Source organism: Antechinus flavipes, chromosome 3, assembly GCF_016432865.1.
Source record: "Antechinus flavipes isolate AdamAnt ecotype Samford, QLD, Australia chromosome 3, AdamAnt_v2, whole genome shotgun sequence".
Lineage (NCBI taxonomy): Eukaryota > Metazoa > Chordata > Mammalia > Dasyuromorphia > Dasyuridae > Antechinus > Antechinus flavipes.
In genome coordinates this window covers 208,703,655-208,725,347 of record NC_067400.1, presented here as the reverse complement: position 1 = coordinate 208,725,347, position 21,693 = coordinate 208,703,655, and the positions used below count along the sequence as shown (strand labels likewise).

Genomic DNA, 21,693 nt, shown 5'->3' with positions numbered 1-21,693 from the left:
CCACCATATTCCCACCATACTGTTATACATTTATCATAGATATTAAGAGTATCATAAAAGAAAGTAAAGGCTTATTTTCACAAACACTTCTGCTTTCCTCTTTTATTCAATATGGAACAGGATTAGCTTCATAGATTGTTTCACGAGTTGTAATTTCAGTGGAGGTGACCAGAGCTTTGCCCCAAGGCACCAAATTTAGAGAATATTGATGGTAATTGCAGTCCTTCAGGATGCTGAGGGAAACTATATTTTCCATCCTTCCTTGCCCCCTTCCTTTAAGGTGGCTGTTTCAGTAATGCTCCCTTATATATAACAGTCTCTGCATGCCTGGCACAGAGTAATGCCCTGTTCTTTCTACCTATCCCATAATATTTTTAAATATCTTTAAATATCAGGAATCTACCCCTAATGCAAAAATTCCCACTTAAAACCCTCACTATGGAGAGTTAAAAATTGCCTTGAATACAGTTGTATGCTGTTTCATTTTTCTTTTTGTATCCCCAGCACCTTGCACAATGCCTAGCACAGAGCAGTGCTTAATAAATGTTTATTAATGGATTAAGCTCAGCACCAATTCACAAAGTCAATTTCTGATGATCTATGTGGTATGATTTAAGGACTTCTGGAAAAGCTCCCTAACCTGAAATATTTCTCCTATTCATAGTAAATGAAATTCTACCATTAAAGATTCATTCCTTTAGATTCTCTTCCCTACTCCTATTTTAAAATTCACACACCCCTGGAGAGGGTAACACAATCTAATTCACACTAAAGTATTAATGACTTATCAGATCCTTTAACAGGAGTAAGGCAAGCAGGGAGAAGGGCAGGTTGAGTGTTTAAGAAAGGTATGGAGAATGTGGAAGAAAGAGGAAGAAAAATATTAGAGAGGAGAAATCCAAAGACTAATACATATTATCAATGCTATTGGATACCATTATGATACCCAATAGGTTACTCATGCTATTTAAATCAAAGAAATCAAGACTTCCCATGGCTTAATCATCTCTTTACTGCTCAGATTTCAAGAAGGTATTATTTCAATTCAATAAACATTAATTAGAAGTCCTTGCCCAAACTGCCTCCCATTCCTGAAATATACTTCTTTCTAAGCTCCATCTTTTAAAAACCTTAACTGTGGTTAAGGCTTAGCTTAGGTGCCATCTTCTACAAGCCATTTTTTCCTGATCTACCACGTTAAAGAGATAATTCATTGTCAGAACACCAATGATATCATGATGATAGAATTTCATGAGCTTTCTCCTTCATCCCACAAAGAAGCATGAGGGTTATACCTTCTATCATAAGGAGAGAAAACCTTACTCCCACCTGGTTTGAATTCTTTCCAAAACGAAGAGTACCTTCCCAGCTTTCACTAGGCACAACTTCAAAGCAAAAGGACATTATCATTGTCACTTTTAAAAAATAGTTGTTTCTTCTAGACAATGATCCTTTCTGGGGGTTAAAAAAAATAAAAATGGTTGATATAAAATCATCGCAGTTCCCTGTGTGGCCCCTGGTCCAAACTTACATACTCACACAAACTATTTTGGGTTCTTTTAAGGACTGTATGGTTCAAATTACATTTAGGAACCATACCCCTTCCCTCCCACTCCGACCAGTCCTGTTACCTACAGCTGTCATCCATACTGTATTTTATCATAGCCTACTCACTGTCTCTTGGAGGGGAAAAGAACCAGATTCAGTTTTCGCTCTTTCTGGTTTACTAGAAATTCCTGACACAAGGAGTTATACATAAATGATTCTCCTTTGCTACATAAGAGAGTTTTTTCTACCATTCTTTTTGCTTGTCAGGGTTTTCTAACTTTAGCTGGTTAAAAAAAAAATGCAAGGTGAAGTATTTGAGTTGATACCTCACTCTTATCAATTGTACACAAGGAGAATCTTCTGACAGCTCCCATACCATCCTCACTCAAATCTCCCACTACCTCTTTTTTTATTGCATTTGAACCATATGCTTGGCCAGATGGTATACACACTTCTTCTAGGGAATTATAAAATGACCTTCTTTAAAAGATTTTCTCATTGGAAAAGATTAGAGAGAAAAAAATTGAATTAACTCTGAGGTTGTAGTAATCATCTTGGTTTTGAATTCATTGAGCAGAGTTCTCATTTTCAAGCTGGTCTCTTAGTCCAGAACATAAAAGACGAGATGCTTTGGTTAATACAGATTTTTTTTTTTCTTTAAAGCACTGAACTTGAAATCAGAATTCCTGGTTTTCAGAATTCTACAACAGCCTGTATGACTCTGGACAGGTCATAAACTCATGAGAGCATAGCTTTAGAAGTAGAAAAGATTTTTTGATATTTTCAAATCCAACTCCATTTTACAGATTGAGGAAACTGATGCTTGGAAGAGATCAAGTGACTTGCTTAAAGATATACAGTTAGCAAATGACAGAGCCAGGATTAAAACCAGGGGTGGGATAGATCCAGTTCAAAAAGGTTGGGAGAGCTGGTTGTTAAATTTTCAGTCTGAACATTTATACCTTGCAAATTGGAAATTGCTGCAAAGGAGATCTTGATATATTATTTTGTTGATTATCTAGAGTTAAGTAAATGATGGAGAAAATGCTAATATTAATGAAATTATAAATATTAACCAATGAAATGTATTATGAATGTATTGATGAAATGTATTAATGAAATGAAAGTATTAGTAATGCAAATGAAATCTAAAAATGTATGGGAAGCTATACTGATTTTTTTTTTTAATTTCCAAAGAACTGGTTGCTAAACTTTTACCAGTACAACCCTGATTGGAACTCAGGCTCTTTAACTTAAGTCTGAGTGATTTTTTCTGCTGTACCACATTTTTCCTTAAATTATTAGAACTAAAGAGAATATAGAGGTCATTCAGTCCAACTTCTTCATTTGAAAAATTAGAAGAATAAAATCCATAAAGGCAAAGTGATTAGCCCATGCTTTTTAGGTATTTAACCAGGTTAAGCCTCATATTCCTCATCTGTAAAAATGATATTTACATTAATTTTGATTAGCTCAAGATTGCTGCAGAAATCAACTATGAAAGTCTTTGAACACAATGCTACTCTTATATAAAATAGTGTGTTTGTTACTGTTACATGGGATCTGTGATTATAAAATCAATTTGTAAAAATCAGTTGACATTTTTTCTAGAAAGGTAAATTCCATTTCCCTAAGAGACCCTCAAAAATAGCATAAAATAAGATCAAATGAGATAATATTTGTAAATTACTTAGTACAGTGCTTGGCACATGGTAGAGGCTATATAAATGCTTATTCCCTTCCCCTTTCTTGTATCAGGATAGTTTAGCAACACTATACTGATTTGTAGGATTTCAAAACCTGAGGCCAAAATTTTAGGTGCTCAACTTTCAGGGACCTTTGAAAATTCTTGTTGTAATTAGAGAAAGAGACCACATACAAATTTCATTCTTCCTTTGTATCGTACACATAATTTTATTTGGTACTTTGCACATTCAAAATGTACCCTCAAAAATCTGGACAAATAAAAGATTATTTTTTAAAAGATATTGGGAAAAAGGGGAATATAAGGGTAAAAATTGAAATAGGGAACACAGCAGGAAGGAAACTTGTGTAGGAAAAATGTAGCTTTTTTGTAATTAATCACTAGGCCAGAAAACAAACAAACATTGGAATAGTCTCATGATACTTGTAATCATGTTTTGGGATAACAAAATAATCCAATCCTGGGGTCTATTTGGGATAGATAAAACTTTGAGATTAGATGAATGAATAAGAATGAGTCAAAATGAAAGAGAATAGAGTATGAAAGAAGATATATATCATGGATCCACTTACATACAATCATAAACAGTCAATATGGACAAAATAGTAAAAAAAAGTACACCCATACTAAAACTCTGGCATTATTGCCTTCTTTTTTCTCTTTTCCTGTGACAAGATGACTGGGAGATCAGAATGCTGTACAATCAATCTCAAACTTTCAAGTAGGTAATACTTGAAAAGTCCAATACATGGTTATTGATACAGTGAATTTATGAGAAATGGGGAACCAAGTTCCAATGATTACAAGAAACTCTAATTTTTTGTTAGAGCTTACTAAAACATGTTTTTCTACATGTAATTCTTTTTTTTTTTTTTTTCCTGAGGCAATTGGGGTTAAATGACTTGCCCAGAGTCACACAGCTAGGAAGTGTTAAGCCTGTGAGGCCAGATTTAAACTCAGGTCCTCCTGACTTCAAGGCTTCACCTAGATGCTCAAGCATATAATTCTTTATCACAAAATATTCCTTCTGATAATATATAATTTTCCCAATGCAGTATCCATGAAATAACTCATAAAATGAAAAACAGAAAAAAATTGTTAACATGCAAAACATTTTTTTCTCATTGATAATTTTCTAGAATTCTGTGACTTTTTATGCTAACATCTCACTAAAATTCACATTATTTCAGATAATACTCTCTTTTTATAATACAAAAAAATCACAGTGCCAAAAATATTGTACAGAAAATAAAAATCTTAAAATTAAATCATTTTAAACCTGAATCTTACCTTACATTGTGTCAGATGGAGCTGAAAGTATTGTGCTGTATACTTTATACTATACTGGTCTAAAGGACTTAAACTATTCTTTGGGGGCATAACTATGACACAGAATTTGAGTTTTAAAAGTAAACAATGAAAATATTCAACAAATGCACAGGGAGCTCTTTACAATAGTAGGGTGATCAAAACCTGTATAAAGTCTAGTAAAATGTAGGCTGCTTCACAAACTCATCACATCTCTCATTTTTTTTTTTTCTCTATTACACACAACCACAGATTGTGTGTGTTTGCCAATGTGAAAATGAAAATGAGGTTACTAATAAAATCACATGAATTCTTGGAGTCTGGAGAGTTAAATGCCCGGATGTCAAGAACTGTCTATTTGGAAAATCTGTCTGTCAGAGCTCCATCAGTGTTATCCCCAGATTCTGATTCTAAGCATAGAATCTTAGCACTAAGAGTCATAATCACTATTCAGGTCAAGTTTTACTAATTAACATTGCACACAGATTGGATGAATACATTGGTAATCATTCCTCCTGTCTATTCCCTAGGATTCTACAGCTACTGGGGCTACACACAATAACCTATCCATACTTTGTTCTCTCTCACTCACATCTTGTATTATTTCATTCCCTCATAAACCATTGTTTGTTTCTTGATGTTTTACCAGAAAGGCATACTGCCAACTTTTTAATGCTGTGATGATTTCTGACATTGTGATAGCCTGGGATCATGTCGATTGTGTTTCATTTAAAATGAAGACATGATACAGCAAAAAATCCTCACAGTGCCAGAGTTTTCGTTAGAATGCAGGTCAATTCACAGGTAACCTATACACTCATAGTGAATTCACTATCTCATTGTAACACAGACAGCTTCAGATGGATTAGTCTTGTTCTCCTCCATCAGGTCTATAATGAGTTCAACTTTATTTTCCTGCAATGATTGTAATTGGCTTGCTAGGGATACAGGACTCTGAGAAAAATAAGCTTCCCATGGTGTAGATAGACCAGTCTAAAATGGGTTGTCTATTTGTGTACAGAAAAGAATAGTAGAAAGTTAAGATATCATTGTGTCCAGCTTCTCAGTTTACAGTTGAGGCTACTGAGATCGGCAGAGGTAAAATGACTTTTCCAAGATTATAAAATTGGAGATCTTATCACAGAATAAAGTTACTTTCTTTCTAAATGGTATATACAGAAAACATATATGAAGTGGGTTTTAGTGGACATGCAGGGATTTGCAATCTGCCTTTTTGTTGTTGTTCTATATAGCAAATGAAGAACAGACACAATGGAAAAACTGAACAGCTAGACCAAACTGGGAAAACAGAAATGCAAAAACTTTGTAACTGAAAAGCATTGTAACAATATGGGGCATAAGAACTGGACCAAGGATTTCATCAGTATGGGACAAGGGTGTCAAATTCAAATAGAAGCTATGGACTACTACACCTTACATAAGATTACTGCAGGGCTCATATTCATGTAAAAAGTCATATTATCTATGTTCTATTACATTCATATAAATTTTGTTAAACATTTCTTTTTAAAATTTAAAATTTTTTAAATTGTCACTTAAATAGCTTAGCTATGGTCACAATCAAAATGTATCAGAAGTGGAATCTGAATCCAGGTTTTCTGATTCTGAAGCCAGTTTCTTATCCAATAATGTGGTAATTTATTAGTAGTGCTATTCATGATTCTGTTCTTCTTTGTCCACAGTCACATGACACAGGGGGTCACATTTGAAGACCCTAGATTTGAGAGCTGCCAAATCATCCCTCCTGCTCCTCGACAGGTTGAGATGAGGAGAGATCCTGTGCTAGGATTCGGATTTGTGGCAGGGAGTGAGAAACCAGTGGTTGTCCGTTCAGTAACACCAGGTAAGTCAACCCTTCCTCCTGTTGTCTGTCCCTTCTAACCTTAGTTGGCTATGAATTGTGGATCTCCTCCTGGAGCCCACCATAGGCAGGACCAACAAAATAGATCAATTTATACTTAAAGCTAGAGTTGGAATAGTTCTTTAAAATTTCTTTTAGAGGAAATTTCATTCAGCTCTTAAATATAAAATTGATCATTTTGATTGATCATAAACAAAACTGATTGATGAAATATTATCCTTGAATACTATTTCTTTAAGTATGAACACATAATAAGAAAGACCATCAAAGAACCATAGATAAAGAATTGGAAGAGACCTCAAAGGAAATAGCCTGATGCCTTTATTTTATAGAAAAGAAAATTAGGGAACAGCTAGGCGGTGCAGTGGATAAAGCATAAGCCCTGAAGTCAGGAGAACCTGAGTTCAAACGTGGCCTCAAACACTTTACACTTCCTAGCTGTGTGACCCTGGGCAAATCACTTAACCTCTCTCTGCTTCCAGTCTTCTTCCCACCAAAGCATAGTGCCTCCCAGAATAGTTGTATGTTTTTTGGAAGTGAGACTAAGAGGGAGGGAAAAAGACCTGTGCTATTTATTACTGATGCAAAAAAATTCAGGTGGTGAAAATCCTTCTACCATTGTTTCATTTTTATCTCTCTCTCTCTCTCTCTCTCACACACACACACACACACACACACACACACGCACGCACACTGAGTATAATGTCTTATTCTTAGAGTCATTAACCTTGTCCCTAGTTCTCCCATGCCTTCACAGAGTTCTGGTGCTATAGAATTTAGAGTTTGTGGTTTTAAGGAAAAAAAAAAAAAAGGTGTGAAGGTCCATATCTTAAACTCCTAATCCAAAAGGAGTCAAATGATCTGTTTTTCACAAATTTTACCAAGAACTATTAAAGTAAACTCAAATTAATCAGTGACTGCTTAAGGGTCACAGTTCTTACTCATCTTAGGTCATTCTCAAGATTCTTATGTCCTTCAGTGTGGTAGCTACTCCTCCTTAACTCTAGTACTGGAAAAATTGGTTCTTCCCTCATCTATACCACCAGTTGACTAAAATGATTGATTCATTTTACTGTAGTTAAAACATATAATGATTATTGATGGTTGAGAGAGGTGATAGAATATATATATACTGAAAAGACAGATGACCTTTTAGCCAGGATGGTCTAGGTATAATGTATATATGTATGTATGTATGTGTATGTATGTATATGTATATATATCCATGCACATAAATATGTAGCGATATACATACATATATAGAAATAAATTTTTAGCTTATTTAAAGTTTAAAGCTCCACTAAGTTTGTTGGAATACCATGCATGTGTGTATGTATATATGTGTATAACATATATATGTATATTTATATATATTATATTATATATTATATTACATATGTGTTATATTATATGTATATATATATAAAACAAAAATATCATTTGACTTTCTATCAGCAGTACAAGCAATTAATACTGAATATTTCACAACCTTTGGTCTTTTGGCCACCATGACTACCTCAGAGTGACAATTCTGCTCTCCCTTTCTCTACTTGCACTTTGTGGCTCTATATAACTTATCCCTTCTTGCCCTGTTAGCTCTTCTCAAATTCAAAGCCATTCAGGCATGTAGTTAGGGAGATTTGAGATGCTGAGAATAAATTTAAGTCAAATTGATTTCCATTAATTTTTATTCTTATAAAGTTAGATAAAATGTGTAGCTGTCATGCAAATGGTTACACCAAAATTCCTAATGATTTCAGTGGCAAGACATAGATTTTCCTTCTATGAAAGAAAACCCAGTGTGTTTAATGAAGTGCAAAGAATGACTTCTTCCCTGAAGGGCTCCACTGATTCATAATTTGAAAGGAACAAGGAATTGTATGTACAGAATCCATGTTTCAAATTCTTTATCTAACAGCCTGGTGGCTTTCTGTGAGGAGAAAGTGGTTTGGGCTAATGATGGACATAGGCAATTCCAAAAATGTATTTATAAGTTGGTTGTTTGGGACTTGGTTATTTTCCCATAAAAACAATGTGATGCATGGTGATTAATTTCCCTGGACAGCCCTATTTAACTTTGAATTGTACCTGAAATATTGTGCTAGTCTACTAATTCTATTGAACTTAATCATCACATGTAATAATATTTCTGTGAGAAAATATATTGATCATTCTCTTTTCCCACCTCATGTCCCCTAATACATTACCTACCCTACCATAGCCCTGAGATAGATGAATCCCTAGCCCCTTTTTTTGGGTAATTACTGGTAATGGTTTCCATGGTTTTGGGCATCAGACAGAGAGTATGAGGAGTTCATATGATTTGATTCAAGTCAACTAGCACCTTTTATTTGCCAGGGTTCTGGGGATAAAAACTCAAAAAAGGAAAATACCCATTGATCTCTAGGCACTCATTTATCTCATATCTCTTTTACCTACTATAAAAACCCTCTTGGTAAATGATAATTGATTTAAAAAAAAAAACAGATAAGCAACCTATAAACCTGCCTACTCAACTAGGGGTTAGGAGGGGTCCCCTTCTGTCCCTTGCCCGGCTGTCATGACTCTAGACAAGCATTATACCTGAAACCAGTCTCTTACTAGGTCACAACACAAGCTTAGGATAGATCTTCTGAGAGTTATCAGAGCTTACATCTAGGCAGGCTGCCTACATCCTTGCCTGGATCTCTAGCCTTTTCTTCTAAATTTTTTTTTCTAGCTCTCAAGTCTCTCCTTTCTAAAACTATCTCTTGCAAAAAGGAAGGGCACAACAAACTTTGTAGTCAAAATCCAACCTTTGCCTACTTCTGTTCCCTAAAAATAAGTTACACTAGTGTAGAAGTGAAAGAAGAGAGTCAGAGCAAGATAATAATAAAAAAAATTAATGTCTTTTACAGACAGAGAGTATGAGGGGTTCATATGTTTTGATTCAAGTCAACTAGCACCTAGCAACTTAGCAACCCCAGGGTTCTGGGGATAAAAACTCAAAAAAGGAAAATACCTTTTCATCTCTAGGAACTTATTTATGTCATATCTCTTTTACTTACTATAAAAACCCTCTTGGTAAATGATAATTGATTTAAAAAAACTGATAAGCAACCTATAAATTTGCCCTCCTCCTCTTTGTCTCTGTCATTTCTATCACAGCAGATTCTTCTATGCTTACAGCAGGTATGTTTGGAGAACTCTGCATAAAGAGGGAAGAATTAGAAAAGGGAAGAGATAGTTTAACATAATAGCTAAATTAAGTACATCTTCCCAGGTCAGGTTCATATTTCAGCTTAAAAGTATGAATTGAGAGCTATAATTAATATTCAAAATAATCACTTATAGCTGAATTCAAAGACTTGATTATTTTGAAACAAGTAGTTAGCAATTGGTCACTTACCAATTTGATTGAATCATAATAGCTGCTTTGACAAGTCATTAAGATGAGTTCTACAAATGTTTCTATAAATCATTCTGTGAAGGTCAACACCATTTAAGTTTAAGTTTCAACACTTGTAATATGAATACTCTCCTGTGGCTATGGCAAGATTTCGCTAACTTTTTCTACCTCTCACTGCAAAAAATTAAATATAGATTTCAGTATGTCCATTCAGAGATTGAAATAATGTAATTATAAAATAGGAAGCATTATAGTTAGAAGAAAAAGTACTAGATTGGAAGTCAAGACACCTAAATTTCAGGTCCATTTCTGCCACAAATAAGCCAAGACCATGGGTGTATTATTATTTCACCTCTCCAAATCTTCAGTTTCCCTATAAAAGAGATGATTTCTGATGTCCCATCCAACTCAAAATGTCTGTGTTTCTAATTTTATTGGCTATGTGCTCTGTCCCATGCCTAAAGACTTGTTCATTTACATTGCTTTAAAAAGATTTTTTTTTAAATTAAAACCATTGACATTTGAAAGAAAAGATTTGGGTTGTATCTATATATGGGGACTAACACCTGGGTGAAAAACTGAAAAATTCCATCAAATTTCAAGTCCAAGTCTGTGAAATAATATCAAATACCTGGGCACCTGAAAATAATATCTACTTCCAACTGAATGACATTTTCTATTTTTACCAGATGTGTTGCTGAGACAGATGTGGCTTTACCTTAAGTAATTAAAACAACAACAACAACAACTTAGAAGCCAAGAAAGTATTCAGTTCTCACATCAGAAATGAGAATTCAGAGATTGAAGAAATGACTGTGCACCTAAGGAAGTCTTTTGCTTCTAGGAGAAGCACCCTGATCCTTCTGCTATAGATAATATCAGTTTTGCAGGAGAATTGTTGCCAGATGCTGAGGCATAGGAGTAGAGGCTGTCAGTGTGTTAACAATGATCAGCTAACTGGTACTTAACTCTCATTTGTCTCCAGGTGGCCCCTCAGAAGGAAAACTTATCCCAGGAGATCAGATCGTAATGATTAATGATGAGCCGGTCAGCACAGCTCCGAGGGAGAGAGTCATTGACCTTGTCAGGTAGTTGATCCGCCTGTGACTTGTCCTGTAATGTACAAGCATTATTACTGTCCTGCCATAGAAGTTAGCAGAGGGAGGTTTTTCTATGACCTGCTTCAGGACTAAAAACCAAAATAATATGTTCTGTTTTAATGAATATTCAAACAAATGCTGGTAAAATTGTCCACTGTCCACCCTAATGGGGAGAAACCCAAGGTATTTTTTTCCCTTTTGACAAACTGTAGATCTCAATTCATAAACTCTCTTATTTCTATTGCTAAATACAAATTGGGTTGTTTTTCCTTCATATTTTTTCCTAATGGAATTACCAAATGCTTTTAGTTTATCACCTAACTTCTGAACTAAACTCAAGTGAAATGTGTAAGAATAAATACATATTTATGTATGTGTACTTCTCTGGCTACAAATAAATGCTAATTCCCTCAATTCTTTTCACATTTGAGTGAGTGATCCATTACAGAATTTTCAGAAAAATAAGCAAACCAAAAAACAGTGATTGAATCATCAGTCAATTATGCTCAGTTTATTGGTATAGACATCTTGGAAGTGACTTCATTATTTCATATGTCTAATAAAGCACCAGAGAAAGTCATTTGTATTTTTTATGTAAGTAATAAAACATTGAAAGGGCACACCTTCTTTGTAGTACATTGGTATTAAACCCTGGCTGAGAATTAAAGCAAACAAATGCAAAACAAAATAGCTTATTGGGAACTCAGAAATTTTCTACTGCAGTGATAATAAACTACAGGAATATATCAAGAGTCTATGTGGTATGATGGAATAAACTCTTCCCATCTTTAATCAGTTTAAGTTTCCAGATAATTAGTCATCAATCCTTAAAATATCACTATATTACCAAATAGAAGTTGATGAGGATAGAAAAATAGTTTTCATCACTTTCCTTAAGGCATTAAGTTTATTATTGGACTTCAAGGGCTTCAAACCTAACTCTTTTCTTGTCTAAGGTTCATTTATCCAGTCTTGAGCCAGTTTGTTTTCTTGGACTATCAAAACAATGTTCATTTTTAAAATGGTAAGGTGCACTTTTGAGGTGACCAGGGATATTATAGAGCTAGTTTAGGAGAACAACACATCTAGGCAGTATTCCTCCTAAGACCAGTTCAACTAATTTAGATAGTTCTTGGATAGGGGATTCCTGTCTAACAAATTTTAAGAGGAAGTAAAACTATCAAAGTCTCCCTTTGGTCCTTAGCCCGGTGCCTCATACATAGTAAGCACTTAAAAGTAATTTCATTCAGTCCTCCAAATGGGTTGGAGCTCCTCATCAAGGCAATAGAATCAATTGAAGATTCTTAAGAACCCTCCAGACTCCCCTTCAGCAGGCAGTCCCAGGTTCATTTTATAGTTAACTAACACCCCAGAGAAGATCCTAAACAGATGTATTTGTCTCTGCATGGGGATTTAGTAAAGGGATATCCCATGGCTGTACCATGCCTCACAGAGTACATACTGAAATGTTTTGGTGTCCTAGTGAGGGGTTGGATTGATGCCCAATTCCAGGCTGCACCTGTGCAATCCACTAGGGGAGGAAAGCATCTTTTCTCACACATGAACTAAGAATGGCCACAGTTCCAACATCTTGGGAAACCACAAATGACCTATATTGAAGGAAGTTTGAACATTTTATTTTACAAAATGTAAGATCACTGTGATACGTCACCATTAAGCTTCACATCCTAAGGGAGAATTGAACAAAATGGCAACTTTTGGGTTTTAGTTGGGCATAACTACTCAACAGAGACAAGTACTAAGTCCTTTCAGCCATATGGAAATGTGTGACAATTTCTTAGCAGTCTTTCTGCAGTCATTCAAGAGAAAACAAAGACTTTTTTCTTCCAACTATATGCATCAAAAAATTAAATAGCATATTTGTCCATGAACTAGTTAGACTGCTAATAGAAGGGGCAAAACAAACAAGCAAACAATCAACAACAACAACAACAAATTATCTGGTTCCCAGATAGCATTAATTATAACATATTCCTTTATAAGTACACAGGAAAGTGCTAAAAGTTCTTTGTTCCCACTGCTCAATAAGATTTTAAATCCTGATGATTCAGAAAAAAAGATCTTAGTTCATTGATTTTTAAGAAGCAATATGGTAAAATGAATAGAGAGTTGACCTTGAACCCAAGAAGATCTTGGTCCAAGTATCACCCCAGCTCATACTCTCTGGATCATTTGGGGCAAATCATTTAACTTCTTATAGACCTAGGCAACCTTCTAAGATTATGAGTTACCAGAAGATACCAACTGCTACTGATAAAAAGCAGTTCCTCCCTGGGAGCTCACTTCATGAATGAAATTGCAGGTCTAGTCCCTATGCTTAAATGATTTTTATTAGGGTAGTTCTCAGTGAGGTCTATGCTTTTGACTTGAAGGTTAAACTGAAGACGTTTAGGGTACTTGGAGGTCAGGGAGTCAAATGAAGATGTTTGGGGTTGTGTCCCCAAATGATGAGGTTTGGAGCAGGGTCCCCTTGATTCCCCTAGGATTTAGTGCAGGGCAGGGAGTTGTGGGAACCCTTTCTGGCAGCGCAGAGGTCCTTCATAAAGGAACTTACAAACCCAAAAAGTTAGATTGGCAAAAAGAAGTTTATTATTGGCACTGGGGAGTCAGCCTTTGCTATGTATCAATAGAGAGACTGAATTCCTTGGTGGCAAGGTCCTGACAGAGAAGTAAAGTTTCTAGCAGAGAAATCCTGACAGAGAGGTATAAAGGCTTGTTAGGGAAATAGGTGAGAAAGAGAGTAAGAGAAGATAACGCTGAAAGAGAATATCATTTCAGTGGGCAGAGGGTTGCGGCTTATGTTAAGGAGAGAGAGAGGTTTCTCGGCATAGCATGGCATATTAGGTCCTCTGCAAGGAGAGAGCCCCAACTTGGTTTTTTTTTAATAATTGAAGCCTAGACTAGAAGCTGGGGGTAGCTCTTGATGGGGGCTGGGTGCAGTTTGAGCTGGAATCAGAATAGAAAATCTTGGAATTGAATATATGTCTCTAGGCTAATTTCCAATTCAATGGCGTTGGACTCTCTAGCTCCAGGCTAAGTGGGAGTGGTATTCGACTGATCCCACCTAGATAACAGAGTGAAACCACTTTATTTTGATTCCCTGGGGCAGGTCTTTCACAGAGACAGGGTTCAAAGAGAATCTCTCCTTCAAGGAGCTTCTCAAGTGCTATACCTCATGGCTCACCCCCAAAGTCAGAGAGAAAGAAAGAGAGTTTCAGGGTTCCCCTCATCAAACCTACATGCTTCTGACATTAAGGATCTGACCTACAATTTTCCTGCTTTAAAAAGGAGGGAGTGGGAAAAATATTTAGCATCTTCACCAAGGCCAACAGTGTGTTTATGCCTATTTCTCTTGTTAGAGACAGTATGAAACTAATCAAGTAGCTGGTAGTCTTTTTTTTCACAGAATCAGAATGATTGTTTTGCATCAGTCTCCATTCCAATGACTATCATTAGTAGCAAAGCTCCTCATGGATTTCTTTTCCCTAATGGGTTTTCCAGCACAGTACGATGACATTCTCTTAAATAGCTTGTTTCTAATACCAGCTTTAATAAACCCAAGCACTGGGGACTCAGAGAAGCTGTTGGTATTAGACACATTGATATTTTATTGAGCTTCCTTTCCAGTCTGCAATTTTAATGTTTTAATTCAGGATGAGGGAGTCTTTGTGATATAACAGCCCTTCTAAAACAGCACAATGTTGAAGATTTTATCCTTCAAATAAATGGAGAATTCTCCCTTGTTTAGCAATCAAGCATCTCCATAGTACTCAAGAAACACCCAGTGCTTACTCCATTTAGTGCTTTGTTTATTTTTATTAGAATACTACAACAGGTTGGGGTGAATGAGAAAACCCTAAGTCTTAAGCTCATGTAAGAGTCAACTGAATCTGCAGGGAAATCTTACCTGCTTCATTTTGTGTTTTGGTTTTTGATTTTTGGCCTCAGGGTAGCATTTAATTGAAGCATGCATGTGTTAGTTTTGAGACCACATTTCCTAAATGACTATATGGGGCTTATGGTCCCATTGATTTCTCATTAACAAACACAGCACGTCAGTGCTCATTATTTTAAGTTTTGTTCAGTCTGGGTCACTTGTATGTTCAATGCATGAGATAGTTTGAGAATGAAGTCCAAAACCACACTTATAGAGCAATTCTTTTCTTTTTTTTTTTTTTTTTAAATGTAGGCTTAGAGACTAGAATTTACCAAACTTTTGATGGTAAAGTCATTATATTGCATTATATTGGTTTGGGTTGGTAGCAGTAGCATATGTAGACATATTTGTACCTCATCCTCTGTCCATATCCCCAATAAATGCACTGGAGGGACCCTGGGAGTCAGGTTATAAGGATTCCTTGCAGTGGAAAAAACTGCGTAGTTAAAAATCTATGTTCATAAATTTGCTCTTTTACTTCAGTAGGGGAGATTGGAAGGGTCAATAGTTCTGATGTCAAAAGACTTGGGTTAACCATCTGAACTCCATATTGACTATGAAATCTCTTCTAGTTCTAGCTTTTTAGACTCTGTGAACTTGTATGATGACTAAGGATAACTCGTTCTTCCCAGTCTCTGTTCTCACAGAGGGTGGGGGGACAGGGCAAGGTACTAAGCACCTATTGTATACTTACTATCCTAAGCCTTTTACAAATATTACCTCATTTGATTTTCACAACAACCCCACAAGATAGGTGCTATTGTTATTGCCATTTCACATATGAGAAAACTGAGGCAAACAGAGGTTAAGTGATTTGTCCATAGTCACACGGCTAGTAAGCGTCTGAGGTCACATTTGAACTGAGATCTTCTTGACCCCGGGTCCAGTGCCTTATCTACTATGCAACCTATAAAATAAGGATAACATTTATGCACTGAAGAGATAGCAGAACAAGCTGGCCTTAAAACTGCGAAGATCTGGATTAAAATTCCATCTTTGAAATATATTGTTTATATGACCCCAGTAAAATTACTATTTTAAATGCTCTAAGACCATAATTTCAGAAAACCTGCCTAAGCCACTAGTATGGAAGAATGGAGTGTTCAGGGGAAAGGAACATCTCTGGTGAGAGATTTGCCAAGCCTTTTTCAGGGTTGCTCATCCACCTTTGGTGTTCACCTTCACCCAACTCTCACCTGTAGCCCCAAGAAACTGTAGGATGTGCAGTGGCCACATCCTGGTAAAACTGTGTTGTCAGATAGGATAAAACAGGTTGAGAGTAATCATCCTCAAACCATTGGTGATTTTGGGAGGTAGCTACCCCAAGTAGGTAAAGACTTTTCCAATGGATTGGAAGGAAGAATGAGAATAATTTGTTTCAACAGCCATAAAACTGGCTGAAGCAAATGCTGTGGAGTACTTAGAGCTTGATCAGACATCAAAGACGCCAAGGTCATCCACTGCATCCTGGGCCATTGCCAATTGTCCTGACTTTCAATCTGCCATTGGCCCTGGATAACTGGAAGAGAGAGTAAGGCTGCTGACTTTGTGCAGCTTTGGCTTACTGAAATCCAATTCACATGTCAGTAAAGACAGCATCACATGATGTCATCAGTCCTCTTAGAAAGAACAAACAATATCTCAAGGAAATCTCAGGCCCAAGCCCTCTTCCTGTATTTGCACTACTTATCTGCTTATGCTATGAGAAACAAACGACACAATAGAGAGCGTTTTGTTACCTTTAAAGTGCTAGGTTCATAGAAGTCATTAGAGGAAAAAAATAAGAGGAAAAGGCAAAAGGATCATATTAGTGTAGGATTCTCATGTACTAACCCTCCCTACCCACCCACACCTTGTAGACACCATGTCCAAGATTTAGTCATTGAATGTCAGGGTTGGAAAGGGCATTCGAATTTTATATCTCTAGATGCTTATATGAATAAAATAGAAATAGATCAATGAATTGGACATGTAACTAAAAAAGCTAGAAAAAGAACAAATTAAACCCCCCCAATTAAATACCAAATTAGAAATTCTGAAAATCAAAGGAGAGATTAATAAAATTGAAAGTAAGAAAACTATTGAAATAATAAATAAAACTAAAAGTAGGTTTTATGAAAAAAATGGATAAACCATTGGTTAATTTAATTAGAAAGAGGAAAGGACATTGGAGATCCCTAATTCAGGTTCCTCATTTTGCAGAGGAAGAAAATAAGTCCCAGAAAGGTAACTTGCACAGTTACGTAACTTATCCCTCATACAGCTACAACTTGAATTCATATCTCTTGACTCCCACAAACGCCTTTCTTGTATAGCTTTAAGAATAATTCTGCTCCTCTTCATTGTGCCCTTTCTCCAAAAGCCACCAATCTCCAGTTTGTTTTTCTCCTGCCCTGGTATGACCTTCCTCTCCACAGAGGTAAAAACAAGCTGCTATGGGTTACTATAATGCATCAATTGGGCAGTGAGGTGACAGAGTCTCCAGAAATCTATTACACCAGATTTCCCCAGCCACAACCTGAGAACTTGCATCATGCCTTATAAGAACAAAGATCCCTCTGTCCTAAGATTCTAAGATAATGGAAATACACTGTACCATCTGGTTTCTAGGTTTTCAGCTGTGACTTTAATCCTTAGGCCTTGCTCCCGCAGAACATTGAATATGCTGTGAATAGCCAATTATCCTAGACTTCATAGAATCCTTCAATGTTTAGGACATTTGAAGCTGATTCTTCCCTAAAATTCACTATATTTTGATCAAAAGGTTATCAATTTAGATATCTGTCATTCCTTTTACCAGACTAACATCATCATGAATTCATAGGAACAAGTAGCAATGTTTACAACAGAGCTGAATATCTTCAGTTCTGTTCCATCAAAGTGTTTTAAAGCACTGTGTATCTTTCTAGTGGAGTAGCATCAGCATACCCAGATGATGCTAAAATAGACCATTCAGTTTCATCACCACTGAGGGAAATTGCTATTGTGCCTTTTTATCAGTTTAATCATCTTTATGCAGTATGTGCTAAGCTAAAAATTTAGATTTTGCAAAATAACAGGCTTTTTACTTGGCTCTTCAACCAAAATATATCTTAATGTCTATATCTTATACAAAATATCTTCCTCTTTAATAAAATATTTTATTTTCTTATTCTTTGAGAGAACTAGAAAAAAAAAAACCTCATTATTTTAAAGCACTGTAAAATTCTCTCTAAAAACTGACATTCTTTTCTTTTCCTTAAATGTATGGAAATTTAAAAAATTCCCTTTTCAGCATTTGTTCATGAATTATATTTCTGCTTCCAGAAACATTTGTGGTTTTTAGCGGATTATTTTTCTTACCTTTTGGTTGCTTTATTACAGAAATTTATTTCTTCTTAAGAAAAATGAAAGGGTCTCTCTGAGACCAATTTACTGCTATAGAAATAGCATTTCAGTTTTTCATGTCTCCTCTAAAAGAACTATAATTGCAGTTGTGAAATTATACTAGTTCAGTTCAGTTCAGTGTTCTATATTGGCAACTATCTCATTAATTGCAGAGTTGAATTTTTTATATGAAATAATTTTTTAAAAAAAGAAACTATCTCTAAAGAATCCATACACTTTAAAAAGGACCATTATTCTTCTTCACAAATATCCTTAGAATCTTTCCCCTGGACATTTACAATCTGCAAAATTAAATGCAGGCCAATTTCTAATTATGTTAGAATGTAAGCTCCTCGAATGCAGGAACTATTTCATTTTTGCTTTTATATTCTCACAGACTAGCATGGTGTCTGGCATAGAATAAGTGTTTGATAATTCTCATTGATTGATCATAATTAAGTTATACTTTAGAGGCTAATTCTAAATGTTGATTGAAACCACAAAAGCAATATTATGACTGAAGGTTTATTCTCTAGGTTAAAATGTTATTGACAAAAAATATTAGAAGACAATAGTGTTATATAGGTATAGCCTCCTCTGTGAGTTAAATATCTATTGCTCTCTGGCCCAGAAAGCTAACTACCACTTATAACAGTATTGTTAGGAGAAAACTCTATGCTTAGCCCATGGCAAGGAGAAAAGCTGGACTTGGGTTCAGAAATGATATATGTAATTCAGTGCTAAAGAAACCCAGAAAGGAGAAAAGATGTGTATTGGAAATCAACAAGTATTCACCATTTCCTATTCCCTAAAACCTGGAATACTAAAAGTTTACTCACTTAGAACCTTAAAAGACTGAAGGAATTGAGTCTGGTAATATTTGGAAAATTGTCCATAGATAACCAAGGAGATACACGGGTGAATAATTTGAACACTTAAAAATGGAAATGGTAATCACTATGAGATATTCATAATGACATAATAATAGCTAGCACTTTTTTGATACAATAAGCCTTGCAATAGGTGTTATTATCATCCCCATTTTACATATGAGGAAACTGAGGCAGACAGGTATTTAAATATGTGTTCAGATTCACACAGTTCTGAGTATTTGAGCTGATCTTCCTGAATTCAAGCTCAGGATTTTGTCCACTATAACATTTAACTGCCTCATCAAGAATAAATATCATTAGTCTGGATGATGCCCTAATTTCATCAAGATAACTGATAAAAATCCCTCATGGTAGCCTTGTGAGCAAGATATGGGCCAGATGATCATTAACATGGGCAGAGCTCCAATGATTGTACCACCTAGCTGCCTATTTAAATAAACTTTAAACTTGTTTAATTAAGTTGCTTAAAAAATAATTAAACAAGGATTTATTAACTACCTGCCATGTGTCATGCACTATGTCAGATAGAAGGCATACAAAGACCCAAAAAAAAAAATCCTTTCCCTCAAGAATTTTATATTCTACTAGGAGGAAATAACCTATACATAGATGAATAAATTAAAAAAAAATTTGCTAATTTAAATGCAGAGTAATTTAAAAGAACAATAACTGGGATGATCAGGAAAACATTTTTGTAGGAAGTGGCACTTGGGTTAAACCTGGAAGAGTATAAGACACTGAAAATTGTGGTGAAGATCTTTCCAAGATTGAGATATAGCCTTCTGCAAAGGCAGAGAAATAGAAAGTGAAATGTTATGTATGGAAAACAACAAATAAGCAAGTTTGACAAGAATGTGAGTGAGTTAGGATGTGAAATGAGCTCAGAAATATAGATTGAAACCAGAGGACAAAGCCTTTAAATGGCAAACAGATGACTATTTTGTTCAAGAGGCATTGGATACTATAGTTCTTCTGCTGATCCTTGAAATAAAAGAATGTTCAGACAAAAAGAATTAAGGATGTATTAGCATTCAGTTACTAATGATGTGTTAGCATTCAGTTACTCATAGGTGCAACTTGTGAAAAAATGGACAGTAGGAAAATATAAGCCATTACATTCACACACAAAAAAAATCTGTTCCTTAATTCGACTAGAATATTATATATATGGATAGGAGTAAAGAGAAAGAAGCTGGTAGCCACATCATGGAGAATTCTGAGCATCAAGATGAGAAACCTGTATTTATCATAGATGTAAGAGGAAGCAATTAAAAGCTTTTGATCAGAATAATGACACAGTGAAAACTGACCCCTAGGAAGAGTAAGCAGCTGTCCAGCAGATTGATTGGAAAAGGAAGAGACTAGCAACAAGGTGAGAAGAATGTAGAAGTATTCTTATAAGAGATGTGGTGAGGTGTTAATAAAGGGAGAATTCATACATGAGTAACCATCCCAGGCACATTTAGGCTCCTAAAATATATTTTGATCTTGACCTATTCATAAACCTATTCAGAATTTATCTCAAATGCCTGTTCCCCAGTGAACCTCTTCAACTTCACCAGCATCAAATACATGACTTGAGTCAAGAAATATCACCGATTTAAAACAGAATGAAAGTAACAAGGAATAGCACAAACAATAGGACTTTTGCTTCCCTCTGTCCAAGACTGTATTTTCTTTCTCTTCAGTCCCAGGCTGGAAATGAGTCCATTTGTGTTTGTTTGTGTTCCCTTTTTGGCACAGTTTGGAAAGTTAAGGAATAGGTAGGGTGTAATAACTTGGACAACAGCTGGGCAATGTAGCCTCAATGCCCAGAAGGCTCTCTGCCTTAGCACATGGACTCTAACATTTCAGAAATCCTTGTTCCTTCCTGTCAGGGTTCAGTGAGGAAATAGCTCCTGGCTCTGCCTCTACCAGGAACAGTGGCCCCCTCCAAATCAGATGCTACTACAGATGGCATTGGCATTGACTGTTAGCTAGCTTCAAGTTGAAATAGGCTTAACTCTATTTCTCCCTTTCTTCTCTTTCCTTAAGCTCTCCTATGATTTTTCTCTAGCTAACATCTCTTTTGCTCCCCTTTTCTCATGAGAGTTCCTCTCTAACACTTCTAAATTTCTGTGCTAAAAGTTCTTATCACCTTTTCACTGCTAATCTCACAGGCCAATCTACGGATATCCCATCTACAACAATGAAGTCACAAATACAGTATCTTTCTAGTAAGAAATGTTCAAGCCATAAATTAATATTTAACTTTCTTATACTTTTCCCAAGAGTGAGGTGAAATTAAATCAAGTCAAAACTTAACTAATTATAATCTAAAAAGTTTTAGGATCCTTCAACTCCATATTTTCAAAATGCTTACAAATACTACTACTACTTTATCCCATGAAATTTTTCTCTTCTGATGTGATAATTACTTGATGTTAATATTCATTATTTGTAATAAGGTTGAATAATTATATATGATTTTTAATCATTAATTAATAAGTAATTAAGCCAGGAAATTATTATAACAATTATAATTTCTATTCATATAGTATCTTAC

General features: G+C 35.4%; 1 protein-coding gene across 3 annotated transcripts in view; it reads left to right on the top strand.

Annotated features, from left to right (window-relative positions):
- The window catches only part of FRMPD4 (FERM and PDZ domain containing 4), a 743,167-nt gene that overhangs the window by 582,969 nt on the left and 138,505 nt on the right, over positions 1–21,693 (top strand). For all 3 annotated transcript variants that reach the window (XM_051984529.1, XM_051984530.1, XM_051984531.1), the window contains exons 3-4: positions 6,265–6,425; positions 10,817–10,919. In XM_051984529.1, coding sequence (XP_051840489.1) covers positions 6,265–6,425; positions 10,817–10,919 — 264 coding nt within the window. The remainder of the gene's footprint in view (positions 1–6,264; positions 6,426–10,816; positions 10,920–21,693) is intronic.